Here is a 25099-nt window from a genome sequence, read left to right as displayed (position 1 = left end):
AAGGTAAAAGGGTTATGTGAAGGTTGCATTACCATTTACTACACGGGGGAGGGGTTCAGATTGTTTTCACAAGAGCTGAAAGGGTCAGATGTATTATTTTGCCGTGAACGATATAATACTGTGCCGGCCTACCCATGACTGTACTAACTGATGGCGCCATTGCTTAAAACCTTACTTGGTACACATGCATTGAGTTGACACGACTTAGTCTGACTGCCATCACTACTGGAACAAGCTATCCCGCCATTACTGTGAGGACGAACACATTGTCTTTGACGTGTACGTTGTCCTACGTCACAAGTAACTGAGCACTCCGACCATGGTGACCATTTACCCCATAGACCATCAACTGTGTATGTAAAGATCACAATGTCAGTCATCATATATATATATATATAGAGAGAGAGAGACAGAGAGAGAGACAGAGAGAGACACAGAGAGAGAGGGGGTGGTGGTGGGTGTAGGTGGGTGGATGATGCATGAATCAGTCAGTCAGTCAGTCAGTCAGTCAGTCAGTCAGAGTGAGTGAGTGAGTGAGTGAGTGAGTGAGTGAGTGAGTGAGTGAGTGAGTGGGTGGGTGGGTGGGTGGGTGGGTGGGTGAGTGAGTGAGTGAGTGGGTGGGTGGGTGAGTGAGTGGGTGATTGGGTGGGTGGCGGAGGGAGGGAGGGAGGGAGTACTTGTGAGAAAGAGTGAGAGGATGTAGACGGAGAGAGCAGAGATGGGGGTACAGTGGGAAATTATACATACAGCGAGCACAACAAAAGAAGTTGAAGTATAGGTAATTACTGATTGGGGGACTACATTACAACAAAATTGTATCAGCAGACAGTGACGGAGCCCCCCCCCCCCCCCCCCCACTACGCTTGTAATCATGTTAACATCCTATTCGTATGTACAGCTCAACCCACCGAGTTGGTTCTAATCACGTGGTGGCGCTATTGCAATTGACGCCGTATCTCACTGCGGAAAGAATGACATTTTATAAAATCCCAGACTTTGCGCCTGTTGTCTGGCCGTGGCTTCATTGATCTATTTAAAGCAACATGTCGTTAGCAATAAACCAGGTGTGGTAGGGGAGAAGGGAAAAGTGAGAGCAAGCTACCATGTAGCATGATGATTTCTTAGAAGATATCGTTCCAAACGAATAGGAGTTGACGATTAATTGATTTCAGAATGACTGGTTGGTAGCTGAATAAACTAGGGGAGAATAGTTAGTTTGAGATTGGAATGTAGAACGGTTGTACAGGTGTTGACTCTTCTTGTGAGCTAATTAGCCCCATGCCTTTACAATTATATCTACGTGTATGACCCCCAGTGGTACTCGACAGTCCATCTGTAGACTGAAGTAACTTGCGAGGGAAATGGTTGAAAAAGATATCGGTCTTGAGTTTGCTTGAAGTAGTATGTATAACAAGAGAATCGTACAATCTAGTCATTTTGTTTTACCTTTACATTTCACTCTTACATCGTATGAATGGCTGCAAATGCTATGTAACGTACGCCATGGATAATAGTGATAACAACGAGCTAAAGTCCAAGAATCTGTCTTCCCATTGCAATTAACCCTAGTCAATATAATGGGATAGGAATCGTCCAAGATTGATCCGACGGATGATGATGATGCTGCAAGAAACAAACAAAGCAAGAATTTTTTTCAGTATCCAAAGTGACTTTTCAAAATGAGACATCCTAATCTGTATGGTTTACTGTCTCGGGAGATAAAAAAAAACATGCAATAGCTGTAAATCCGTAATTACCTGAATATGCACCAGAAAATCCCAACTGGCGACACGCAACGTCAGCCTCAGATACATCCCATTCATAAGTGGAAATACCAGCGTCATATCCACAGATAGTTCCCCATTCTTTCTCTATGTCATCATATATCTCTAGGATACCTTCACCATACTTAGTTGAACTATTGTGTATCCGTACAGGTACTGGCAATATAGACAGTAATACATTGAACGTATCGATTGCTACGATAACATACATACATACATACATACATACATACATACATACATACATACATACATACATACATACATACATACATACATACATACATACATACACACACACACATACATACATACATACATACATACATACATACATACATACATACATACATACACACACACATACATACACACACATACATACATACATACATACATACATACACACACACATACACACATACATACATACATACATACATACATACATACATACATACATACATACATACATACATACATACATACATACATATAGACTGTCGACAGTCGCTCGCGCCTTATTTTTCCTACGTTTTATCTAAACTCCGATCCGGCGCAACACTAGTATATAATCGCAAACTGATATTGAGGGCCGAAGGCCCGAATGGTCGAGGGCCGAAGCTCGGGCCTTCGGCCCTCGATATCAGTTTGCGATTAGACTAGTGTTGCGCCGGATCGGAGTTTAGATAAAACGGAGGAAAAAAAGGCGCGAGCGACTGTCGACAGTCTAACATACATGCACACATACATACATACATACATACATACATACATACATACATACATACATACATACATACATACATACATACATACACACACATACATACATACATACATACATACATACATACATACATACATACATACATACATACATACATACATGCATACATACATACACACATGTATACATACATACACACATGTATACATACATACATACATACATACATACATACATACATACATACATACATACATACATACATACATACATACATACGTACATACGTACGTACATACGTATGTATACGATAAGACGGACGAAACCATGCTCTTAAAGTGCTTACAATGAGGAACACTGAAGTAAAGCACTTTCTCTATGTGCTACACTCATTTATAGCATTCATATGAAGTGTAAAAGTATACTGATATGGATGCTATAAACGATTGTGGTACACACAGAAAATGCTTTTGGTGTTATGGATTGTAATACGTTCCAATTCCAACAAGGTAAGCCACGATACCTTTTTTCTATGGACGTTAAGTCCTTGCATACTTCCATACCACATAATGAAGATTTAGTTGCACTGTAACCCTACCTTGATTTAAAACCTGTACTAAACCCTCCTACCCACGTACTTCTGAGATTGGTTGAAATCGTTCTTACCTGTAATTATTTTACCTTTTATTACAGGTATTCTGTGCAGAAACGCGGCGTTGCTATGGGAAGTTGTCTTGGACCTAGTTATGCTTGTTTATTTATGTCTTATAAGGAACACCTTATTTTCAGTTCGTATCAAGGGATCTTACCTGATCTATATAAACGATTTATTGATGACGGCGTTGGTGCAGCGTCACTCAAATTTGAGGACCTTATGCAGTTTATTAACTACATATGTAACTTTAATCCTGCTATTCAGTATACTTATGATATTTCTGAACTAACTATCAATTTCCTTGACATCTCCCTTAGGATTGATGGTGATGATATAGCTACATCTATTTATACTAAACCTACCGATTCACATTCATATTTGCAGTATGGTTCATCACGTCCTACTAAGTGTAAAGATTTCATTCCCTATTCACAATTACTTCGTTTACGTCGTATTTGTAGTAGTGATTTGGATTTAAGGGAAAGGTATGCCGAATTTTGCACGTACTATCACCAACGCACGCACGCACGCACACACACACACACACACACATACATACATACATACATACATACATACATACATACATACATACATACATACATACATACATACATACATACATACATACATACATACATACATAGATACATAGATACGTCATACATACATACATACATACATACATACATACATACATACATACACACATACACACACGCACGCACGCACGCACACATACATACATACATACATACATACATACATACATACATACATACATACATACATACATACCATACATACATACATACATACATAAATACCGTCATACATACATACATACATACATACATACATACATACATACATACATACATACATACATACATACAATACGAAAAAAGATATTGAAGACTTACCGTCACAGTCACGTGACCGACATTTTCCACTTTCTGATGTCCCAATCGATCCAGTGCATACTCCACCATTCAGCTGGTTCAGACACGTACGGGTTCGAGTTCGACTTCCACCACCACACGAAAATGCTTCTGATAAACAAACACTCCAGGTACTCCACATAGACCATTCTGTAAAACGCCAAAACCGTATTCGTTGAATTGGAATTGCACTAAGAAAACTTCACCATTGGGGAACTAGGACATTGCTCTTGCAGCGACTATTCGAACAAATTTCCGAATTCATTTGGAAGATTATCATTATTACTACAGCTGCAATGATGTTGGCTTGCTGTTTCACTCAGGTGACATGCATGGCATTTAACGCCCTCGGATAACACAACTACATCTAGGTGCCATGGCACGGTGGGGATGTAGAAGAAGTCAAGTTGAAATATAATGTTGATTATCATTTAGAAAATAAACAATGGCTCCTATGCTTATCAGTGTTTAAACCACGATCATGACGTCATACCATTGAAATTAGAGGTGATTATCCCACAGAGTTCCCTCCTGCCTATAGAGCTAATGCATACCTCCGGGTTATTCTAGAACTACCTCCGGGTTATTCTAGAACTACCTCCGGGTTATTCTAGAACTACCTCTGGGTTATTCCAGAATTTACCCTGCTGGGTGAAATCCAGCTGTTATCAGAATGTGAAAAGAATGACATAATACAGAGAATTGGGAGACAGTAGATTTTATTATGGAAATTTTACAGCGTAATCACGTTTTCTCATTTTGATAAATTTATTGTAATATTCAGAGTGCACGAATCTTTGCAGGTGTTATTTTTGGAGGACGTTTTCTCTTCGGATGACAGGCTTATACTTCTTGGCTTTTCGCAAGACGTCTCTCCAAAGTCACTCGGGGGTACGACCCGCTGCATTTTGGCTAGTGGTTCTTGTGCACTACCTGAATGAGGAAAATAACAGTGAATATTTTTTTCAAATATGATACAAGTAAACCACCGTTTTGGTTACAGAAATAAAATGTGTAACTTTTTTTAGTTTTGTATTTTCACTTATTTGCTAGACATAGCGATTGCACATACTAAAAACTTGTACACGTTATTGGCAGTAGTGTATTCAAATAATGTCAAAGGATTGAAAATAATTTGTTTAAAATATTGTATAAGAAATAGTTTAATATTATAGTAATTGTAATTGATAGAAATTTGTTACTTATAAGTTATCGACGTCACTAAGATTGTGAACATTTACAATAGGATAGGGTGGACTTTTATTGGAGCGGTCCGAGTTAATAGTGACAAGTAGATAGGGGACATTTCATGATAATTACTAACCCTGTAGAATTTTACTGATGTCCTGTTGCTGGTTGTCAGACGTTCGTTTGTAGCTTCTCACAGCCTCACTTCTATGACCAGTTTTTTCACAGATAAGTTGCTCATCAATATTAGCGTCGAATAATCTGGTGGCCGCTGTAGCTCTTAAAGAATGGTTTGTACGGAATCCTACTAGTCCTGCCTTCTTGCACAAGCGTGCGACGGTGCCGTTTAGTGCATTGTGTCCCAAGGCTCGATTGCTGTACCAACAGGTCGTAGATGGGTTGCTCAATGGGTACAGATAGTAGGCATCATTCGGTCTATTTGATGGACTGTGAAAATAAGAGAAATACAAATAAAATAAAAATAAATAAAAGAGAATGTGTCACGGTTATACCTTAACACTCCACCAAAACTGATAGAAAAATAATGGCAAAGCTTGCGAATTGCTACTACTGATATGATGTTGGCGAATTAATATTTTTCTTAATTGAACGAATCATACAGCAGGTTGTAGATCTCATCAGTGGTTTGTAGATCCCCAATTGCATAAAGGGAGAAACACTGACGAAATATCCCTACAAAAAGGAGAAAATACCTCGAACGTAATAGAACAGTTCGACTTGCGACTGAATTGAAGGCTGCCAGCAACACCTCGGGAGTTTGGAAAGCATTTGCTACAAAATGCATGCACCTGTCTGCAACTCAATACAAAAAGAACTTGACCAATAAGAAATAACTCTAGGTTTCATGGCAGCATATGTTTGGCGTTTAGCGTAAAAGTTTATAACAAACCTGGCATGCAAATAAATTAGCCAATCATTGACAATCTGACAACAAGTATCACTGTGTGCTGCGCTTTGCCAATAGACCCTTACTCGGCCCTCGAACGATACAATAATGTTACTCACCATAGTTCGTTGTAGCGTTCGTATAGTCGAATTATACACCTGTGGGGAATCTCGGCATTTTCATAGGCCCTTGTAACTTTTGGTTGAAGTTTTCTGCTCTTCAAGCCCCCCTGATACGACTTACTTACATCCTCACTATATTGCAAGAATTTGGCACCGAGAGAGTCACTTTTCATCTCGATCTGTGAATTTACGTGGCGCAGGTTTCGGTGTTCTTTTCCACCACGAAGGGCGAAGTGCAAACCAAATAAATAAATCTGCGAGTCAAGAAGTGATTGTGGGGTCCAATCTCCAAGCAACTTTCTTTCCCAAAGTATATTTTCTTCACTTATACTGATTATCTGCGCTTGTCTCCTGTGCACACCCAAACCCCTTTTGGCTCGCTGTTTCATGACGCAGTCCAGACTTCTTTGCAAATCTCTGAATATAGAGTCATTCATGAATTTTACATCTCTGACGTTTTCACAAATGTATTTCTGAATAGACATTACTATTTCGTACAAAGTGTTTCCTGGAAAATCTGACCCATCACGTTTCTTAACTTCTTGAACGAATCTAGCAATGCAAAAATTCATTTCATCGTTTGTCATTTCAGTTATTGATGGTGCGACGACGCTCAGATGCATGCCTTCGCCATTTAAAATTCGTCTGTTTCGTTCATTACGCCAAGTTTCAAATAGCTGCACTGCCCATTGCAATTTTTTCATGGTATTATTTGGAATGCTGTTTTGGTATATTTTTTCCAAATCTGAATCCTCGACTAATGCACCAACACGCAACGTTTCATCGGCATTTTTACTTTGCACACTTTTTTGTAGTTTTACTTGTTTTCCATCGCATTTTTTAGAAGCGCTTGTTCGAGGATTTTTGTCTTTGGAACTTACAGGGTTCTGGTTAGCGTTCTGCAAACTATTAAATTCGTCAAGAAAGCGCTGTGGAGAAAAGCCCATGTCGATACTAGATTCACTACTTGACTCTGGCTCTCTGTACGAGTTTTGAGTAATAAATATGTCCCCATCTTGGTCGGACATCCTACCTGCACCACAGCAAGTCACACACTGACTCGCTTGTTCAGATTTTTGCTCATTTACATTTTTATATTAGAATAAATGAATGTCCAGGTGTGTGCATTCAACAGGTGTACGAAGTCACCATTGTCAAAAACTGAATTGTGTGGCAGGGATTTCTAGAAATCCCTGCTACACAATTCTTGGGCAGTGACCATTCATAAAAAAGGGGTATTTAGACTATAATAAACATCTTCTTTAAACCATCAGTGACGATTTAAGACATGAATTTACAATTAACAATTAAATATTATATTTTCTTGTAAAATAATTGTTAAAAATGTGTTATGAATGTCAAGTACTTTGACTTTGAATCGTGGTTTAAGTAAGAGAACCACCGACACCGAGGTGTTTCTTGGTTTAGAATCACCGAGGGCCGCAGGCCCGAGGTGATTCTAAACCAAGAAACACCTCGGTGTCGGTGGTTCTCTACTACTGAATGTGATTGGACAAAGGATCCTGCTGTGTTTTATTGTGTCTCTGTTATTGTCAGTCTAGAGTTGAAATATGTCTAGCTCTGTGTCAAAAGCGTAATGTCCCGTGAGTGACACACCAAGCCTATATCATTTTAGCTGAATTATTAAAGTATAGTAGATATGTTCAATAGCTACTGTAAAAACATACTACAGCAAATTATCCAAGTTATGGTCAGATACTTGTATGACCCTTAATTACCATTCATGGAGTTCAGTTTTTCCTAATTGTGATAAACAATATCCTTGTTCATGTATAAATGTCTATGATTTTATCATGTTTAATGGATAATTTTACAACTAGGAATATCATTCTTTGACTTACGAGGGCAAGGGTTAGGGTTACACGACCTGGCGTTCGTATCATACATCCCGTTCTCATGCTCACAATATCGACCACCGTAATGAGAAGGTGCTGGGTTATTGCATTGCCTATGACGATATTGCAGACCATATCCACAGGGGACTGAGCACAATCCCCATTCACCCCATGCATTCCAGTTGCCATGGAGAACTATAATAACAGAAGAACAGATTTTAACTTTATTTGAGATGTGTGTGTGCAAATGTATGTATGTATGTATGTATGTATGTATGTATGTGTGTATGTATGTATGTATGTATGTATGTAGAGAATTTGTCCATCAAATATTAAACACGATATCGATGTTAAGTTGCCAGAATATGCGATACATTGCCTACACGGCCCAAGTACACTTACCCGGTTCTTCACAAGTATCACCCATCCATTCACCATACTTGCAAATACATAGAAAACCACCCCCGCAGGTTTCTTGACAAGTTCCACCATTTTTGCAGTGGTCTACTGCACATACGCTTAGTGCTTCCTGAAACCAGTAAATAAATACAACAAACGCGTAAACAAAGTACACCTGATGACTAAAACTATATAACGGTGGTTTGAATAGCTACTGGAGAGCCTTTACCCGGCGCAAACACCAGCTTACAACGTCCCTGATCCCGTATATAGTGAGTGAACAACTCAACTTACAGCTTGTCAATGCTGAAGTTATAGCATACACTCTCAATATCATCCCAGACTGGACAGTGCTGCATATCGTATCAAACAAACAAACAAACAAACAAAAACAAACAAACAAACAAACAAACAAATAAACATAGATAATAAGCATGAATATGTACGTGCCGTTTCCATGGACAACGACATACAACATAAAGAAGTCGTCTTTCAAATGATTAATTTTATAATGATATATAAATTTCGTACTTCACTGAAGTGCAGTCAATCGAAACTTAGTTCGACATAATGAGATTTAATATATGTATGTATATATAGAAGGTAGACAAACTTTGTTTGAAAAGAAACTGGGAAAATATAATTAGACAATGTTGACATTTGATACTGAGTTATTTATGAAATTATCACGATTTTATGATTAATCTAAGCTGAAAGAATTCCTCATACAGGTGAACCAGCTGATAAGTAGGCAAGCATACAGTGACTTTTAACGATACGACCATTGCCAGTATAGTGTACAAAGCTGGAATAAACCCTCAAACTTAAGATTGTAACGTTGTCAGACGAAATGCGGCAAGGGTCATCTTTAGGTTGGTGGTGGTAGTAGTGGTAGTGGTAGTGGTGGTATGGTAGTGGTGGTGGTTGTCGTTGTCGTCGTCGTCGTCGTTGTTGTTGTTGTTGTTGTTGTTGTTGCTTGGTAAGTGTCCTATGTGACCTTACAGTATACAAAGAGTCACATCCAAACCTCTGGTTTATTAGACACTAAGCATACTAATCAGGTAGATTAGCTCGAGATCGAGCGTCTTCACATCAATATAAATATATACAACAACGGAAACCGAACTGTCGGCATAACCAAAAACTGAAACCTTTGTTATATCATAAAACTTTTGCTTTAGGCCTAAAACAATAATTGTCTGGTTCAGGTTACCCGACCCCCACCTAGCTTTTCACTGCCGACCCTAAAAACAATAATGAAATCACAAAAATTGTGAAGTCTTACGAGACATAGTGGATACGGAAACTGACGTCAACTTAAAAGGACAAAATAAAACTATTCTTCCAATCTGTAATGACTGTACATCTGATAGGAAGAAATAAACAACACAGTGACCATTTGGAAAACAATGGAAAAACCTGAACTAGACATTCACACAGAAAAAAATACATAATAAAATAAAATGAAAAATCTACCTACCCCACCTATTCTAAAGTTGAGCGTAATCGGAACCACGTAATTTAAGTTTTTATTAGGTCTTATAAGTTAGAGCCAAAAAATTAAAAGTTGTGTTATATCACGTTGGAATAAGCATTGTACAAGAAATTTCTAAAGTGTAAGGTATCGCATGGACGTTTATTTTAACAGACTGCACGTGCACTATAGGGAGGCGTTTTTGATGACATCCGTGATATTGTAAGTATATTTTTATGTAGTATATATTTTGGGGGCACTTCCTATACTATAGTTCCACTATCTTGATCCAGGGTGATTATTCATGTTTGACTGTCTGACCACCCCGTCCCCGCATATTCATTTTCAATGTTCCACTGGTAAAATTCTACCCCGCCCCCTCCCCCCCCCCGGCAACAGATTATCAATTATTGCTGAAACTCTATTAAAGCATACCTTTGAGGCACTACGTCTGTTGTTTTGTTCAAATTTTAGTTGCTAATATAACTTTCACATTTCACTTTCAAGTGTTCCATTCTGAGGTTGGATTTACGTAGAAGTTGAAGTCATGATTTGTTGGGTTGTGGGGGGTGGGGGGTGTCCTCAGATTAGGATAAAGATTTTCAACTTTTCATTAAATTGTTGATAGGTATCAATTGGTTTTATGTCTAAATTTTATCCAGAACGGGGTAGGTAGTCCGATCAACGGTTATTCTTAACTGTCAGAAATTTCAAATGTTTTACTGTACAACTTATGTCCGATCCCTGAAATTTACTAAGGTTTTTACTTAAAGTCTACATATCGATCATTTTCTATTTGCGCCACGTCGTATTTACATTCGCTAAGAGTATTCAGAGATCATTTATCCCGTTTGGGATACAACAGATTATTATTCGCAGTGAGATTGGCGTGATTATCCTAATCGAGGTAATCAACAATTTATCCTGATTGAAATAAATTTGTTATTCCGATAGGCGGTTTTAGGTTGTAACTCTCTCAAAAGGGGACTCTAGATCAACAAAATTCATTACACAAAAAGTTATCCCAAATTTCCTACCTACCATTGGCAAAGAATATGCTCCCTTCCCAAAGTATACAAAACCTAGTCTGTCTTCAAGGTCACCCGGTGAATCAATATGAGAATTTCTATTCAATTCGCATAGTTTGGTGTCTTCTTCATAGTTGAAAGACTTGCACTGACCATCATCCAAACATGCCTTAGCACATATCACCACATTATTAGCGTTCGACAAACTCCGCATCATCGACCCAGTCAGCGCCTTGTCCACAGACTCGTAGTCAGGAGGCGTGTACTTCATCGTGTACGTGATACCAGCGTACGTCTGGAAACGATTTCCCCAAAAGGCAACCAATGTTATCGATATGAGCATGCGTAGCAATTTCATCTTTATGCTGTATATTCTTCACAAGGTCTTGGCAATTTTTGTGACTTTTCAAAGGAGGTTAGGGTTTTAACGATTAACTTTGATTTTCAGACAACTTCACGGAGATGATACGTGGTTCAATTCTTGTTAGGTCTGTGAGATGTTTTATAGTCTCCGAATTCGTTATAATTTATATTGTGTGTGTTTACTTTAAACGCTATACTGTACCCAATTGGCTAGTGGCACGTTCGACAATTACTTCCACTAGTTTTGGCCGTATTGTAGTTTCGATGTACCAAGGGCTAATCAGTATGACAGTTTTCTTTCATGGTAATGAATAGAAGTGTGGACAATTACTTCATTTTTCCTAAAGAAACGTTTTGTGTGTATCTATAGTGACGGGCGGTTGTGTCAATATTGGAGACATTAGCTTAATTATATTGACCGAATTGATATATAGAAGATACTTTTAGAAGTTTTTCATGACAATTGCTTTATATATAGGCATGGTAGATATCCTGTTTTGGGTATGTTTTTTTTTTATCCGGGTGTACGTGAATAGATGCCATAATATTAACAAATGACCAATTCTTGTTGCTAGACATATCTTCTTACACTTTTTGAATGTTCGTTCAATTGTCTATGAATCTCTGTTGTCATCTTTGTGAAATGCACCATCGTTTGGCTGTTGTATGGGCGTGGTAATGGTTGCTAAGGACAGTTGCATACATTTTATGAGTGTTTACTCCCTTGACTACCAGACGATATTGTTATTTTAACAAAATATACTACAATTTTGCTAAAGGCGTGGCCATGGTTACTAGGGCCAATTGTGTTAAAATGTTTTGAACTAAATCTGCAGAATAACACTCCTAGAAACATCTCACCAAATTTCAGTCTCATTGACCAAATACTCTTGATCATACTTCACATTTTTGCAACTAATTTGCATATCACTGATGAGATCATTATGCGTTTAATATTTCTTCATCTATAGAGCCCCAAACACTCCCATTTAAATTTCAGCCAAATCTGTTCAGTGGCTGGAATTGAAGACTTATTTGACCAAAAAGACACATTTCAGTCCACATCTGTGATGTGATCATTTTGCTTTCAACAATTCAACAAAGGTAATCGGTGTGGCGGTTTTTGAGCATAGGTCGTGTACACACACACGCACGCACACACACACGCGCGCACACACGCACGCACGCACGCGCGCGCGAGAGAGAGAGAGAGAGAGAGAGAGAGAGAGAGAGAGAGAGAAACAGACAGACAGACAGAGACAGAGAGACAGGGAGAGACAGAGACAGACAGACAGACAGACAGACAGACAGACAGACAGACAGACAGACAGACAGACGAAACCTATCACGCCTTAAATGATAAACAGGTTCTGTACTTACTATTGAGTCTATGTTGATAAGTTGATTAAAATGTACTTCTAATGTGATATACATTACAGGGGGTTTAGTCTGAGGTTTCCGTTAGTATTTTAAGGTGTTTAAAATATCATGTTTTTACTCTGTATCTCAGACCACTAAGCTATTATTTTTGTGGTCTGAGACTGCATCGATGGTAGTGGTGTGTGACAGCTAAAATAACAAACGTGTCGATATCGCACTTCTGACCGTTCGTTTAGGGTGGAGGGTTTAATTTGTTTTCTAATGTCAAAATACAGTAAGCTAGTAAATTGTCAATAATGTCACATGCGTAGTTTATGACGTCACTTTGCCAAAAAGGTATGTACCTATGCCAGGACTCGGACCACTAAAGTGGTCTGAGGCCAGGATAAGCGATTTTCTTTTCGTCCATTGTCATACAGAGATGCCACCAAAAACAACTTATTTGAATGGTATGTACATACGGGTCATATATGATGTCAGGTGATATGTAAGACTAAGTTGATAGATGGCGCTATATATGCCAGGGAACTTGATTGGGCCATAATACCCCAATCGGCCACAACACCCCAAGTTACTTTACTACAGTGTCCTTTGAAATTGACGATCGAGTGTTTCCTTTATCAAAACGTATAATTATTACAATATTGAAACTCATTCAATCGGAACAAAATTTGATGAAAGTTGTTATGAATATGAAAGAACAGAATTTCAAAAGATAATGCCAAAATTAGTTAGATGGTGTTATTTACCGTCATTACAACGATCGATGTCCTATCAAAATTGTCAACCTCAAAATAATTTCTTTCAGCCTATAAACTGTTATTCACCATGATCCAAATGAAGAAACTGTGTGCAAAACCTTGGCCTGCGCTCACATCTGTACTCTGTCTGTCTGTCTGTCTGTCTGTCATGCATTGCAAATTTAACAATGAGTCTGCAAATGTAAAGTATTACATGTATAAAGTTTAGTCTTACATACACGCATGGTGCTCTGATCTATCTTCCTCCACCTCTCTCTCTCTCTCTCTCTCTCTCTCTCTCTCTCTCTCTCTCTCTCTCTCTCTCTCTCTCTCTCTCTCTCTCTCTCTCTCTCTCTCTCTCTCTCTCTCTCTTCCTCTGACAGTATTCTACAACTTTAAGAGTCAAACACTTTCAGGACGAAATTTTTCTAGTGTATTTTTTTTTATCTTCGCTAATCGAACCGATTTCCACCACCTATACTTTGAATAGAGATTTACCTGTATTTCTAGATAACTTGTGACAGGTGGCAGTGGTGTAGAAGAGACATGATCAGTAAAAATGTCTATACAGTACGTTAATTAGAAGAATGGTTAAAACCGGGGGTTAACATATCATTCTTGCCACTCATAGCAAGATTTCTAACTTACCAATGGTACTTGATAGGCGTCCTTCATCAAGTATTCATAACCAATTCTGTCAACGAGGTTATCCGGGGAATCAATGTGAGAATTATGATTTAGTTCACATGTCTTGGCTTCTTCGGCGAAGTTGAATGACTCACACTTCCCTTCGTCGAGACATGCCTTCGCACACATCTCGACGCGATTTACATTCGAGAGATTCCGTATCATCGAACCTGTCAATGCCATGTCCACAGACTCGTACTCCGGAGGCGTGTACGTCATTTTAGATACAACCGTAGCAAACGCTTCGAAACGATGTTCCCAAAGGACAACCAATAAGGTTACCGATAACAACGCTGGCAGAAACTTCATCTTTTGGCTTTGTATTCCTCCAAAATGTATTGAAAATTCTCGATTTGTGCACGTGATGACTCTTCAACGGAGTTGGATCGAGGTTTGAGCTGTTAATTTATAACTGGAGGTTTTCGCCATTTCAACTGTTGAAAAGAATATCTCTCTAAATGTCTAAATACTAGCATGTGTATATGACAAGTACGTCACGCCCAAAAAAGAGAGAATTGTTTCTGGTCAGCGCACGCATCACTTAAATACCCTTGCGTTGAACTTGTGTGTTTGTCCAGCCTATGGAGTCTGCACATCCGTGGGGAAACACAAAAATAACCCTCCCTACTTCAGTGAATACAACTGGAGAGCCAGTCATGAACAAGCAAATGACATCTGCCCTACATACACACTTGCTCTAAAGTACTAAATAAAAGAACAGTAATTGTCATAAATAGTAGACTGAGTGACAGGTTTGTTGAGAATAAAATAAAATCCGCGTCGCGTCGTCGCACCGTTTTATATAAACTGTCCTGGCCTGAAACAAGAATTTTATGGGGGGGGGGCTAATACTGGCTTTTGATTACATTGATGAATTGCCACAATATTGAAACGAGTCATGCATTCAATATTAATAAGGTTATACATGATTATTCCAGAATAAACTAATTTCAATTTTAAAGTAGCACTTACACAAATTACTTTCATCTCTTTACGAAACTCTTCACTTGTACAATTTCGTTCATCGGAGGTTAATTAATGTTTAAAGTTCACATGTGAATGTTTTTGTGTATCTCTGTCCACTTTGAAAGGTGTACATCGTTGTCATTCAGCTTACTTATATTCCCTGACATTACTTTAATCATTATATGTTATAGTAATACCTAGCTGAACTCTTTTTTGTGCAACAATACTTCAAGAGCTCTACTACCTTCGCATCAGGAAGGACGGAATGCAGGTACTCACATATGACTGCCACTCATTCATTATCAGATTATTTTATTTTAACATGTTTTTCCAAAAAGCAAAAGTTATAAAAGGGGGAGGGGGCACCACCACCACCACCACCAACAACAACAACAACAACAACAACAACAACAACAACAACAACATTAGTGAATTCACATGGTTTTATAAATACGAAATGCTTGTACGTTCATTATAGTTTCAGTCGGGAGGCATCTCTGTATTACTAGTTTATTAGAGTTCCTTGAACTTGCAGTACTATTTTCGGATTTCCAATTTTTACACTATCTTGATCACAGGGTGATTAGAATCACACAAGAGAGGAACCGCTATCACTCACTTGATAGCAATCTATCACATTGAATAACAATATATTTAGTTTGCGTCTATCCATAGACCCTTCCATTCTCACCCTTCCCGAGGATTACAAGTGTCATAAGTTCATAGTCTCAGTAGCGGGAGTTCTCTTCCATAAACTTGCAGTATAGTGTTTTGGGCTTCCAATGTTTACACTATCTTGATCATATGGTGATTAGAATCGCATAACAGAGGAACCGCTATCACCCACTTGTGTAATCTACCACATTGAAGAATAATGGATTTAGTTTGCATCTATCTTCGAAAAACCGATGGTTGGATTACCAGTGACGTCATAAACGTTGTTTGAAAATTATACAAGCAAAGCGATTGGTTTGAAAATAATGCTCTCAAAATGATTGGTCACAACGGGAGTGATAACGTACATCAGCCTAACAGACCATATTCAGATGAAGTTAATATGTATATAATAACTTTTATTACCAGAAAATATAGTAGGCTTACAAAATACTCTAATCTTACCTACAAATGTACAAGATGAAATGGAAGAATTTTTGCTATAGTAAATGCATGGCAATAAAATGAAATAAATTGTCTACAAAAGAACTGTTCTTTACTGATTTGAAATTGATTGTGCGGTTTTGTGTGAAGCAATTTTTCAATTTTTTGGACAATTTAGATGGGGGGGGGGGGTCTCTGAAATATAAGGCATAAGGCAAAACTTTATGGCTTGCACATGATACATTTGTACATTTCAAGATGGCCGCCACATTTAAATGCATGGCGGCCTGTGGTTGCAAAATTCCAGCCTCTGAGTACCAGTTAAGAGAATACCCCATTTACAAACATGGATAACACAGCAAATTACCAGATTTCTCACTGAAAATATGTTTTCTCTAATGTCAGAATACAGAAAGCTTATACATTGTCAATGTCACTTGCTAACTTTATGCAAAATTAACAAATGACCCACAAAATAGATAATGTAGAGAATTACAAAGTTCTGGCTAGGACAACAAAATAGTTCTTAGGAACTACTCAAGCCATTTAGCCAATTTTCTCATGCACCAAAATAAGTACATTTACAGTATATTGTGTTCACACTGAGATATCATAATATCAAATTACAGGTATGAATGTGTGTATGTACATGTGTGTGTGTGTGTGTGTGTGTGTGTGTGTGTGTGTGTGTGTGTGTGTGTGTGTGTGTGTAAGTGCATATTCCAAAAAAAATATTACATCATATGAAATCTTTATAAATACATTACTATTTCCATTAGAAAGAAAGTACACACCCAGTTAAAATGATCAAATATTCTGACTACATTTCATGCCAATTTCTTTTTGATTTTTACAATAACAAATTAATCCTTGTTATGCAGTAAATGTTTTTTAATCTCAATTTCCTAAATATTTACATGATTTTTACTACATTATTTATCAAAAATATTGTTAACTACAAGCCTCTACTGTAATTATAATATGCTAATTAGGATGAAAAATACTGGTATATTTATACATTTACAATGAAAACTATGTGCAACATAAGAAATTTTAACAGAACGACCAATTCAGTGACACACAAGTAAGAAACCCGTCTAACAACATAGAACTTGACAGAACAATCAGTGTGTCAAAAATGATCATTTGAGTCTCTATTCACTGACAGTTAGCCATATTTTATGACTGTGAAACAAATTGATATCACTGTCAGATAAAACAAGGAAATCCAAACACAACACTGTTTATTTGTGTTCATAGTGAGATCAAATGTAACATTTCATGTGTGAGTTTGTGTAATTCGTGTGAAAAAAGAATTGTGTCACCTAATTGAAACTCTATAGTTTTTCTGGTTTTGCAGTGAGGGGCAATTGCACAATGTTGTACAAGCTCAACAAATGAACACCGTTCAGGTCAAACCCCCCCTAAATGAATGTTCATAGGTGCAACATCAAACGTTCACATATGTAAACTGTAATGAAAACTATAGCAATCACACCACTACGATCAATGTAATGTAAAAACATGATTGTAAACACACATTCATGCTACCAGAAACCCAGCACCATATCTCACATTAGAAGTAATTTTTTATCAACTTATCAACATCTTGGTGGTAAATACAAAAGCTGTTATCATTATAGAAGTGGAAGTTTTGTCAAAATTTGGTTTAGAAGTGTGAAAATGAAGTCCAGCAATCGCATTGACTCAAAACCTCCTCCCCCTAAATGAACAAAGTTTGTTTATTGAGCTTGTGTTACATTGTGCGACAGTCCTGAGAAGTCATGATCATTTACTGTTTATCTACAAAATATGCATTTCTGCTGACTCCCATGAGGTAGCACTTGATCAGAGCCAAGATAGCCACTGCACAATAATGAATGTCAAAAAAGTTTCGATTTGGTTTTCTTGGCAAAAGAGTGAGATCCATGTGATGTGAAATCATGAATTGACTCTCCAGAACCCAAATTTTACAAGTATGCCTTCACTTCCTGGAGTCGTATTTCCCTTTAATGGCATCTTTCAAGAACTTTCATCATCTCTTCCTTGTTTCTTACTCAAAGACCACTGATAGAATCATAAGACAGGCCAAAGACATAAAATTGTTGGTATCAATATGAAAAATAATATGGACATCAGCAAATGTAAACTTATGCATTTACTGGAAGGGATGGCATGATATGGCTGCATGCTATTCTTCAGTTTGTACATGCCAATTCTCCAATTTACCTCTCTGAATCAACGACACTTCAAGTACAAGTCTCAAGATGGCTGGGATGGCAAAGGAGCAATCTTTACTTGTGGTGTCTATTTTCACATCTACGAATGAAATATTCTTCAGATCTTTAAGTATTGTTTTGAGACTAACACCTTTGTATTTGGCATGCAAATCACAACCTGGTATTTCATGGCGTTCGTTTCCACTCTTGATATACTCCAGTAGCATATTCACGGTCTCTGGTTGTTTGACTTCAAGTTCACGCAACAAATCTAGCTGTTTTTGCATAATCTCTTTCTCGGGCTCGTATCCAAAGATTTCCAACCACTCTTCTTTCGTTGCATGTTGCCAGTGGTCCAAGAATGCTTCTAAGGTAAAGTTCCAATCTTTTATAAACTGAATTGTCTTAGATACTGAATAAGGATGACAACCGGCAGCTTTCCACACCTGTTGGAGATCGCGCTTTTCTGTCTCTGTGATACAACTGGAGAACTCAATTCCATCTCGTAAGAATTGGTGCGCATTTTCTGAAGTGAGAGCCCAGTTCAATTCATATGCTTGGACATAATTTAGTAGTTTGGCAGGCCGTACCTGTGCTGAATAAAGAACATGGCGTCTCTTACCATCCGCACTGGGTGTCAAATCATGAACAATTCTCTGCATTTCTTGCAGATCAATATCTGATAGTAAATCAACATCCACATACACAACCAACCATTTGTTGTGGTTTGACAAGTACTGTCTAATATACCTTACTGCGTTTTCAAAGAAAGCATAATTCTGCTCACTTTGCATCACTAAAACTTCATCCTTCACAGTTGCGATGTAACCCGCCATTGTTATGATGTCAGCCCTGCTTGTTAACCAAAATACCCCATCAGAATACTTCTCAATGGTGTCATGAGTATATGTCTTAAGGAGGCATTTTTTACCATTTCCTTGAATTCCCTTCAACAGGCAAAGATGATGTTTCTCCAGGCACTTCTCTAGTTTCTCCAGGTGGACATCTTGCCCATAGTAATATCTATGTTTAGGTGGGACGTTGAAGAACATTATAGCTGTAAGAAAAACAGATTTTAAAGTCATGTATTAAAGGCAGGTGGTTTTTACAAAATTTTGCAGTAGGGGCGAAAAAAAAATACTTTTAGAATAATGCATCATTATAGTCTAGTTCCTGACGACCGTATTCTGATTTTACACTATGTTATCTTCACACATTACGTCTAGTCAATGTCGTTACTCAAGGCGTTAAATGTGGTTCAACACCAAGCTGGGCTAAGCGCAAACGGTGCATGTCAGTAGTAATTCATCACAAATTGACAGGATGTCGTCATTGCTCATTAATATTCATTGGTACAGCAGGACTGATATGATAGGTAAATGTCCAACTGACCTCCACCTCCAGTCTGCTTAAACTAAAATCATATGGGGACACGACAACATCATCATGTTTATATGAACACTGTAGGGAGGGGCACAGAATTCTGTGCAAGAGTAATGATATTGACTACACGTAATGTGTGAAGATAATGTAGTGTAAAATCGGAATACGGTCGTCAGGAACTAGACTAGCAGGTAGACTTACCTTTATAATTCTGTGTATACTTCTGAAGAATAAATATCTCAGCTACTGTCATTATCATATTTATTACAATAAGGATCGTAATAAAGCCCACGATAATCTCCGACAGGTTTTCTTGTTTACGTTTTAAGTAGTCTGTGATGCTGTTTCCTAAAAAAGAAAAGTAAATATATATACTGGTTATATGATTGCGATTCACTTCATCCCAATTTCAACTCTTCCCATTTCAACTCCCCTCAATTTCAACTCACCCCAATTTCAACTCTTCCCACTCTTTTAAAATCATGTAGTATAAAGTAATTTACAGATTTTTGCAATATGATTTATGTGTGCCAGTATTTTAGCTATAAAAGACATTTCGATACTAAGATGCAAAAAACACCGTACATCCAATGTAGTGACTTTTCAGTTTTGTTTAATATCCCTCCCTTGTTATGATAGGAAAACCAGACCTTTTACAGATACTGATAAATATAACAAACAATCAGCCCAGAAACCCGATGCACTGAAATTGGGGAGGGTTGAAATTGGGGCGAGTTGACAGTGGGGCAAGTTGAAATGGGATGAAATGATCTGTTTGTACTTTATACATGATTTTATTTTATTTTTTTGCAACAATTATAATCCCTTTTCTTCCTCATGCATTTTTGCATTTTCATGTCATTTATTTTCTTTTCAGATTTGTTATGTTTTCTCTCCCTCTATATTCAATTAAATATTGTGAAAATATTGATATTGTCACTCAAAAGTACTTTATTTTTTACATTTTGGCATCACTATTCCTTTTTTTTAGTAAACAATTTTGACTATTACTTGTAGCCATCCAGAATTTACCTATGAAACAAAGTGGTTCAATTTTCTCGCTGATTTATTCTTGTGCACAAATTGCTTGAACTTATAAACTGACCAGTTCACAGTTATGTAACTTTAGTTGGAAAACACCCTCATAGCTAAAACACAAGAACAACGGAAGTAGAAGTTTCTTCCTTGCCTGTGAGTCAACACTTGTCAAAGACAACCAAAACAATAACGACAAAACAACGCACCTCTTTTTAATCTCCTCCATGGACGTTTAGCTAGTCTGTTGGCAAGTGGGTCTCTGTGTATGGCATGCAAAACATCAACCAAGTACTCCGTATTGTCGATTGATATCACCCCTCTTCGTTCCAGTTCGGTAAACAAATCGTAAAAATTCGTAATTTGTGATTTCACGCCATCTTCTATAATGTTTGCCGTGACCAGAAATTTCACATCATCCAAGAGCTTACAACTGTCAGGTTCCCTGTTCAGTTCTTCAATGATTTTTCGTAACTCCGTTCTAAATGATACTGCAGTCCTACCATCGGGCTCGTCACCTTTATCATCACACTCCTCAGAATTTTCACCGGACTTCCGGGTTTCACTGACACTTGCCATACTTACTTTGTCTGTTTACAATTTTGTCTAAATTTTGACGTTTCACTCGTCCGAATGTTCACATCTTCGTATCACTAAACTATTTTGCTGCTTGTATTTACATCACGGCTAACCACTTCAGGTAACGCATAAAATACTGTTGACTTGTTGCAACACCGATAATATGACTTATGAGTGGACGCTTGACACGGTGACAGAGCTTGATGGAATAATCCATTTGTATTTAGGGGTTCTGCAATTATTCATTTAGTAAATGTTTTATTTTTGATTGATTTGATTACCATTAATCACTACAAGAAATATTTTTAATGAAAAAAATCTTGTTGCAAAGTTTCACGCAAGATCAAAATTGCCTCAAAAAAGTTTTATGTTGTGACTCAACTCAACTTCCTGCCAATGTTCGCAGAAGTGCGTTGTGGGTAAAGGTCAAACGATGACCCCAGAACACATGGCTGTTGATTCACACATGCACATGCTGTATTTTAAAATATACAGTTCTGGAGTTTGATACATGATAAAGCTGCGAGTACACAAGAATTTGTGTTCATCGAATTAAGTGAGCATAAAGCAGGTAAAGTCAACTTTTCTAGGTGAATTGTATTTTCATTAGCGGTAACGAAAAGCGGTGTGAATCCATGAACGTTACAAATTCACTATACAGCAACAGATTGTAAGTTCAGGGGCGAGTACATCTTTTTCATACCAGTATACACCAAAGACTATAGTACACACATAATATACTGATTATGGAATATGTGAAGTATGTGAAACATAATATAAATCACTCTTTTTTTCAGAAATCATAAAGCATATCGTAGAGTGTACTATCAATACCAGCCATGACATCTCTAGCAAGCCAGCTGAAAAGATTAGCTCTTCCACAGACACAATCCAGTCTGACCAGAGACAGGGACAGAGCCTCGTTGTTGTTTGATCCCAAGGAAGCTGCCAGTCTCGACAGAGAAACATTCTATGCACTTGGTATGTAATATTAAAGTTTTGAGTTATTTATTTTCTATTTATTAATATTCAAAAGCGCTGTACATACAATTAAATGTATACTACTGTAATGTTTATAATGTACAATTGTCATGTGATTACTGATTGTAGTCCAAGGAACCTTGATCAAAATGTGAAGGTCACTTTTAGTTATAATTCATTTTTTGGTCAGTATGACCTTGGAGGTAGCTGCAATGATTGTAGCTTTTGATGTGATTTTGCAGCATTTTGAAACGAGCAGTACGCTGACCCCTCGCTCACGTTTTGAACATGGTCTCGTCTATTTGTGTTTGCATTAGAGGAATTGTAGCGTTTGCTTCGGGTGAAGCTTCGGAATGAAAAAAGGCACACAAAAAAAACAGACGAAAAAAACCTCAAAATCACATCAAACGCTACAATTATTGCAGCTACCATGGAGGAGGTTATGAATAAGGGGAGACTGGTCTCAGTTCGTAATGACAGTGACAACATATATCTGATCTGTTCTGGAATCATACTAACCAAGTAAATGGGAAGAATTAATGTGGTATGACAGCCTATACTTCTTGTAATAACAAGAGTGGTACATAAGTTTGAATGGTTAGAGTGGCCGGTGTTGAATCTGCAGGTTGCAGATTTGGTGCGCGTCCAACTTGGCCCATCGCCAACTCGGTCCACTCTCTGCCAACTCGGCCCACCAACTCGGCCCACACTCTGCCAACTCGGCCCACTCAGTTCAAATTGTGCCAGTTGAACTAGCCCAAGTTTCAACTCGCCTCAAGTTCAATATGATTGTGATTCCCATCACAGCTTGCTATTACAAATGTAATAAACATATTTTCTAATAATGTCTTCTATATCTGCTTGTTCAGAATATCATTTCTATGATGACAAATTCATGTACGACACAGTGGGCCGAGTTGTCATCACTGAATGGGCTGAGTTGGTATCACTGAATGGGTCAAGTAGGCAATCATGCGGGCCGAGTTGGCAATCACCTGGGCTGAGTTGGACCTACCCTGCAGGTTTGAGCCCCACCCATGCTGTTTGTTCTGAGTGACTAAAGTCCTTGGGCAAGATTTGAACCATGACTCTGCCTTAGTCAACCTAGCTGTATAATTTGGGACCTGGTAGGATAGAGGTTGCAATGTGAATGCTTTAATTCTATGTGCTTATGAATACTGCAATTGATTGTATGCTCCCCAGCGAGTTGAGGAAGTATAAAGGGCCTTTGTGCCGCTATAGATCCGTGCTAGGGGTAATAACTGTTTTGGGCACCCAGACTTGGTGGGAAAGTGCTATATAAGAACCAACATTATTATTATTATTATTATAAGTTTATTTTCATTTGTTTACATTTGTAAATTATCAGTTTTCATGTATCGACCTTTTAAGTGAAATTAACTTAATAATATATAAATGAACAGGAAATATTTTCCTTCAACAGGTGTTAATGGCCTTGAAGAACTGATTGGCATTGACCCGACATTCCATGAATTTGAAGTCACACTGTTTGATGAAGCCTCCAAATCGCTGGAAAGATCTGTACAGACGTCTGAAATCAATAAAGTTCTCAATAAGAAGATATCCCAGTTTCTACTGAGAGTGTCTTCATATTTCCTTCTGAAGCCGGCACAGAAAGCCATTGAGTGGTTGATACATAGGTTTTATATCCATCAATACAACGTGGATGATGTAATGATGTGTATCCTGCCATACCATGAAACTAATATATTTGTTAGAATGGTACAACTACTGAAACTCAGTGATCAGACAAATAAATGGCACTGGCTTGAACCATTACAGGTTGGTTGTTAGTTTTATATATCCTACAGCTAAAACAGGAAGTGTTTGCCAGAACACTGTATGTAACAATGTATACGTTTCGGTTTTACTTGCTAGATAGGAGCACTGTCACTGCTGAACTCAACAAGTTTGTGATTAAGGGAGAGTGGTAGAGAGTTTTGTTTACATTAATCTAGTCTAGCTGCTAGACTTTTTGCGCTTTCTTCTGATATGATATGATATGACAAGCAAGCGGAGGACACTTTCTCGACCCTCAATTAAGCAACCTTTGGTTGCTTATCATATCGGAAGAAAGCCATATCGAAAGAAATCCTGAAGATCTAGCAGCAAGGTTAACATGACACTAGCTTTTTAGATTCTCCTTAATAGCAATCATGATGTGTTCAGTAGTTAAAAGTGTCATTATTTATCAAACAAAACAACAGCATTAATTTGCCAAATGATTGACTAGTAGTTAATGCAAATGTGTACAATCCATGTATGTGACAATACATACTTCTGGCAACCATTTCATATTCTAGCTGTAAGTGTAACTCTAGATATTTTTTCTCTCTCTCAACAAAATGAAATGTAATTACATTACATTGTCTTGTCCATCACTCAACTTTACATTGATCCAGTCTCTAAATTCTACTTTACATTGCTACTAACTTCACCATCCTTGGAATGAATTCATTCACTTTAGTTAGCATGCATTTACTGCAATACAATATTATACAATGCAATACAATATGATACAACCCGTGACAACCAATACAATACTTTATGCAACCAATACTAT

At 37.7% G+C, this 25099-nt stretch overlaps 2 protein-coding genes across 2 annotated transcripts in view; one reads left to right on the top strand and one right to left on the bottom strand.

The window, feature by feature from the left end:
- Positions 1–17041: 17041 nt before the first annotated feature.
- Positions 17042–21711, bottom strand: LOC144436550 (uncharacterized). Its single transcript, XM_078125368.1, has 3 exons — positions 21165–21711; positions 20122–20268; positions 17042–19594 (listed from the first exon to the last, which is right to left on the bottom strand). Exons 1-3 carry the CDS (start codon positions 21532–21534, stop codon positions 18510–18512), a joined length of 1602 nt encoding a protein of 533 aa, XP_077981494.1. The 5' UTR covers positions 21535–21711; the 3' UTR covers positions 17042–18509.
- Positions 21712–22373: 662 nt separating this feature from the next.
- LOC144436325 (HEAT repeat-containing protein 1-like) overlaps positions 22374–25099 on the top strand; it is a 42867-nt gene continuing 40141 nt past the window's right edge. Inside the window, exons 1-2 of the mRNA XM_078125081.1 lie at positions 22374–22515; positions 23960–24318. Of these exons, the coding sequence (XP_077981207.1) occupies positions 22374–22515; positions 23960–24318 (501 nt within the window). The remainder of the gene's footprint in view (positions 22516–23959; positions 24319–25099) is intronic.

The sequence above is a fragment of the Glandiceps talaboti genome, chromosome 6 (genome assembly GCF_964340395.1).
Source record: "Glandiceps talaboti chromosome 6, keGlaTala1.1, whole genome shotgun sequence".
Classification (NCBI taxonomy): domain Eukaryota; kingdom Metazoa; phylum Hemichordata; class Enteropneusta; family Spengelidae; genus Glandiceps; species Glandiceps talaboti.
Note: the sequence above shows the minus strand (reverse complement) of the source record. Positions and strands in the feature narration are given on the sequence as shown.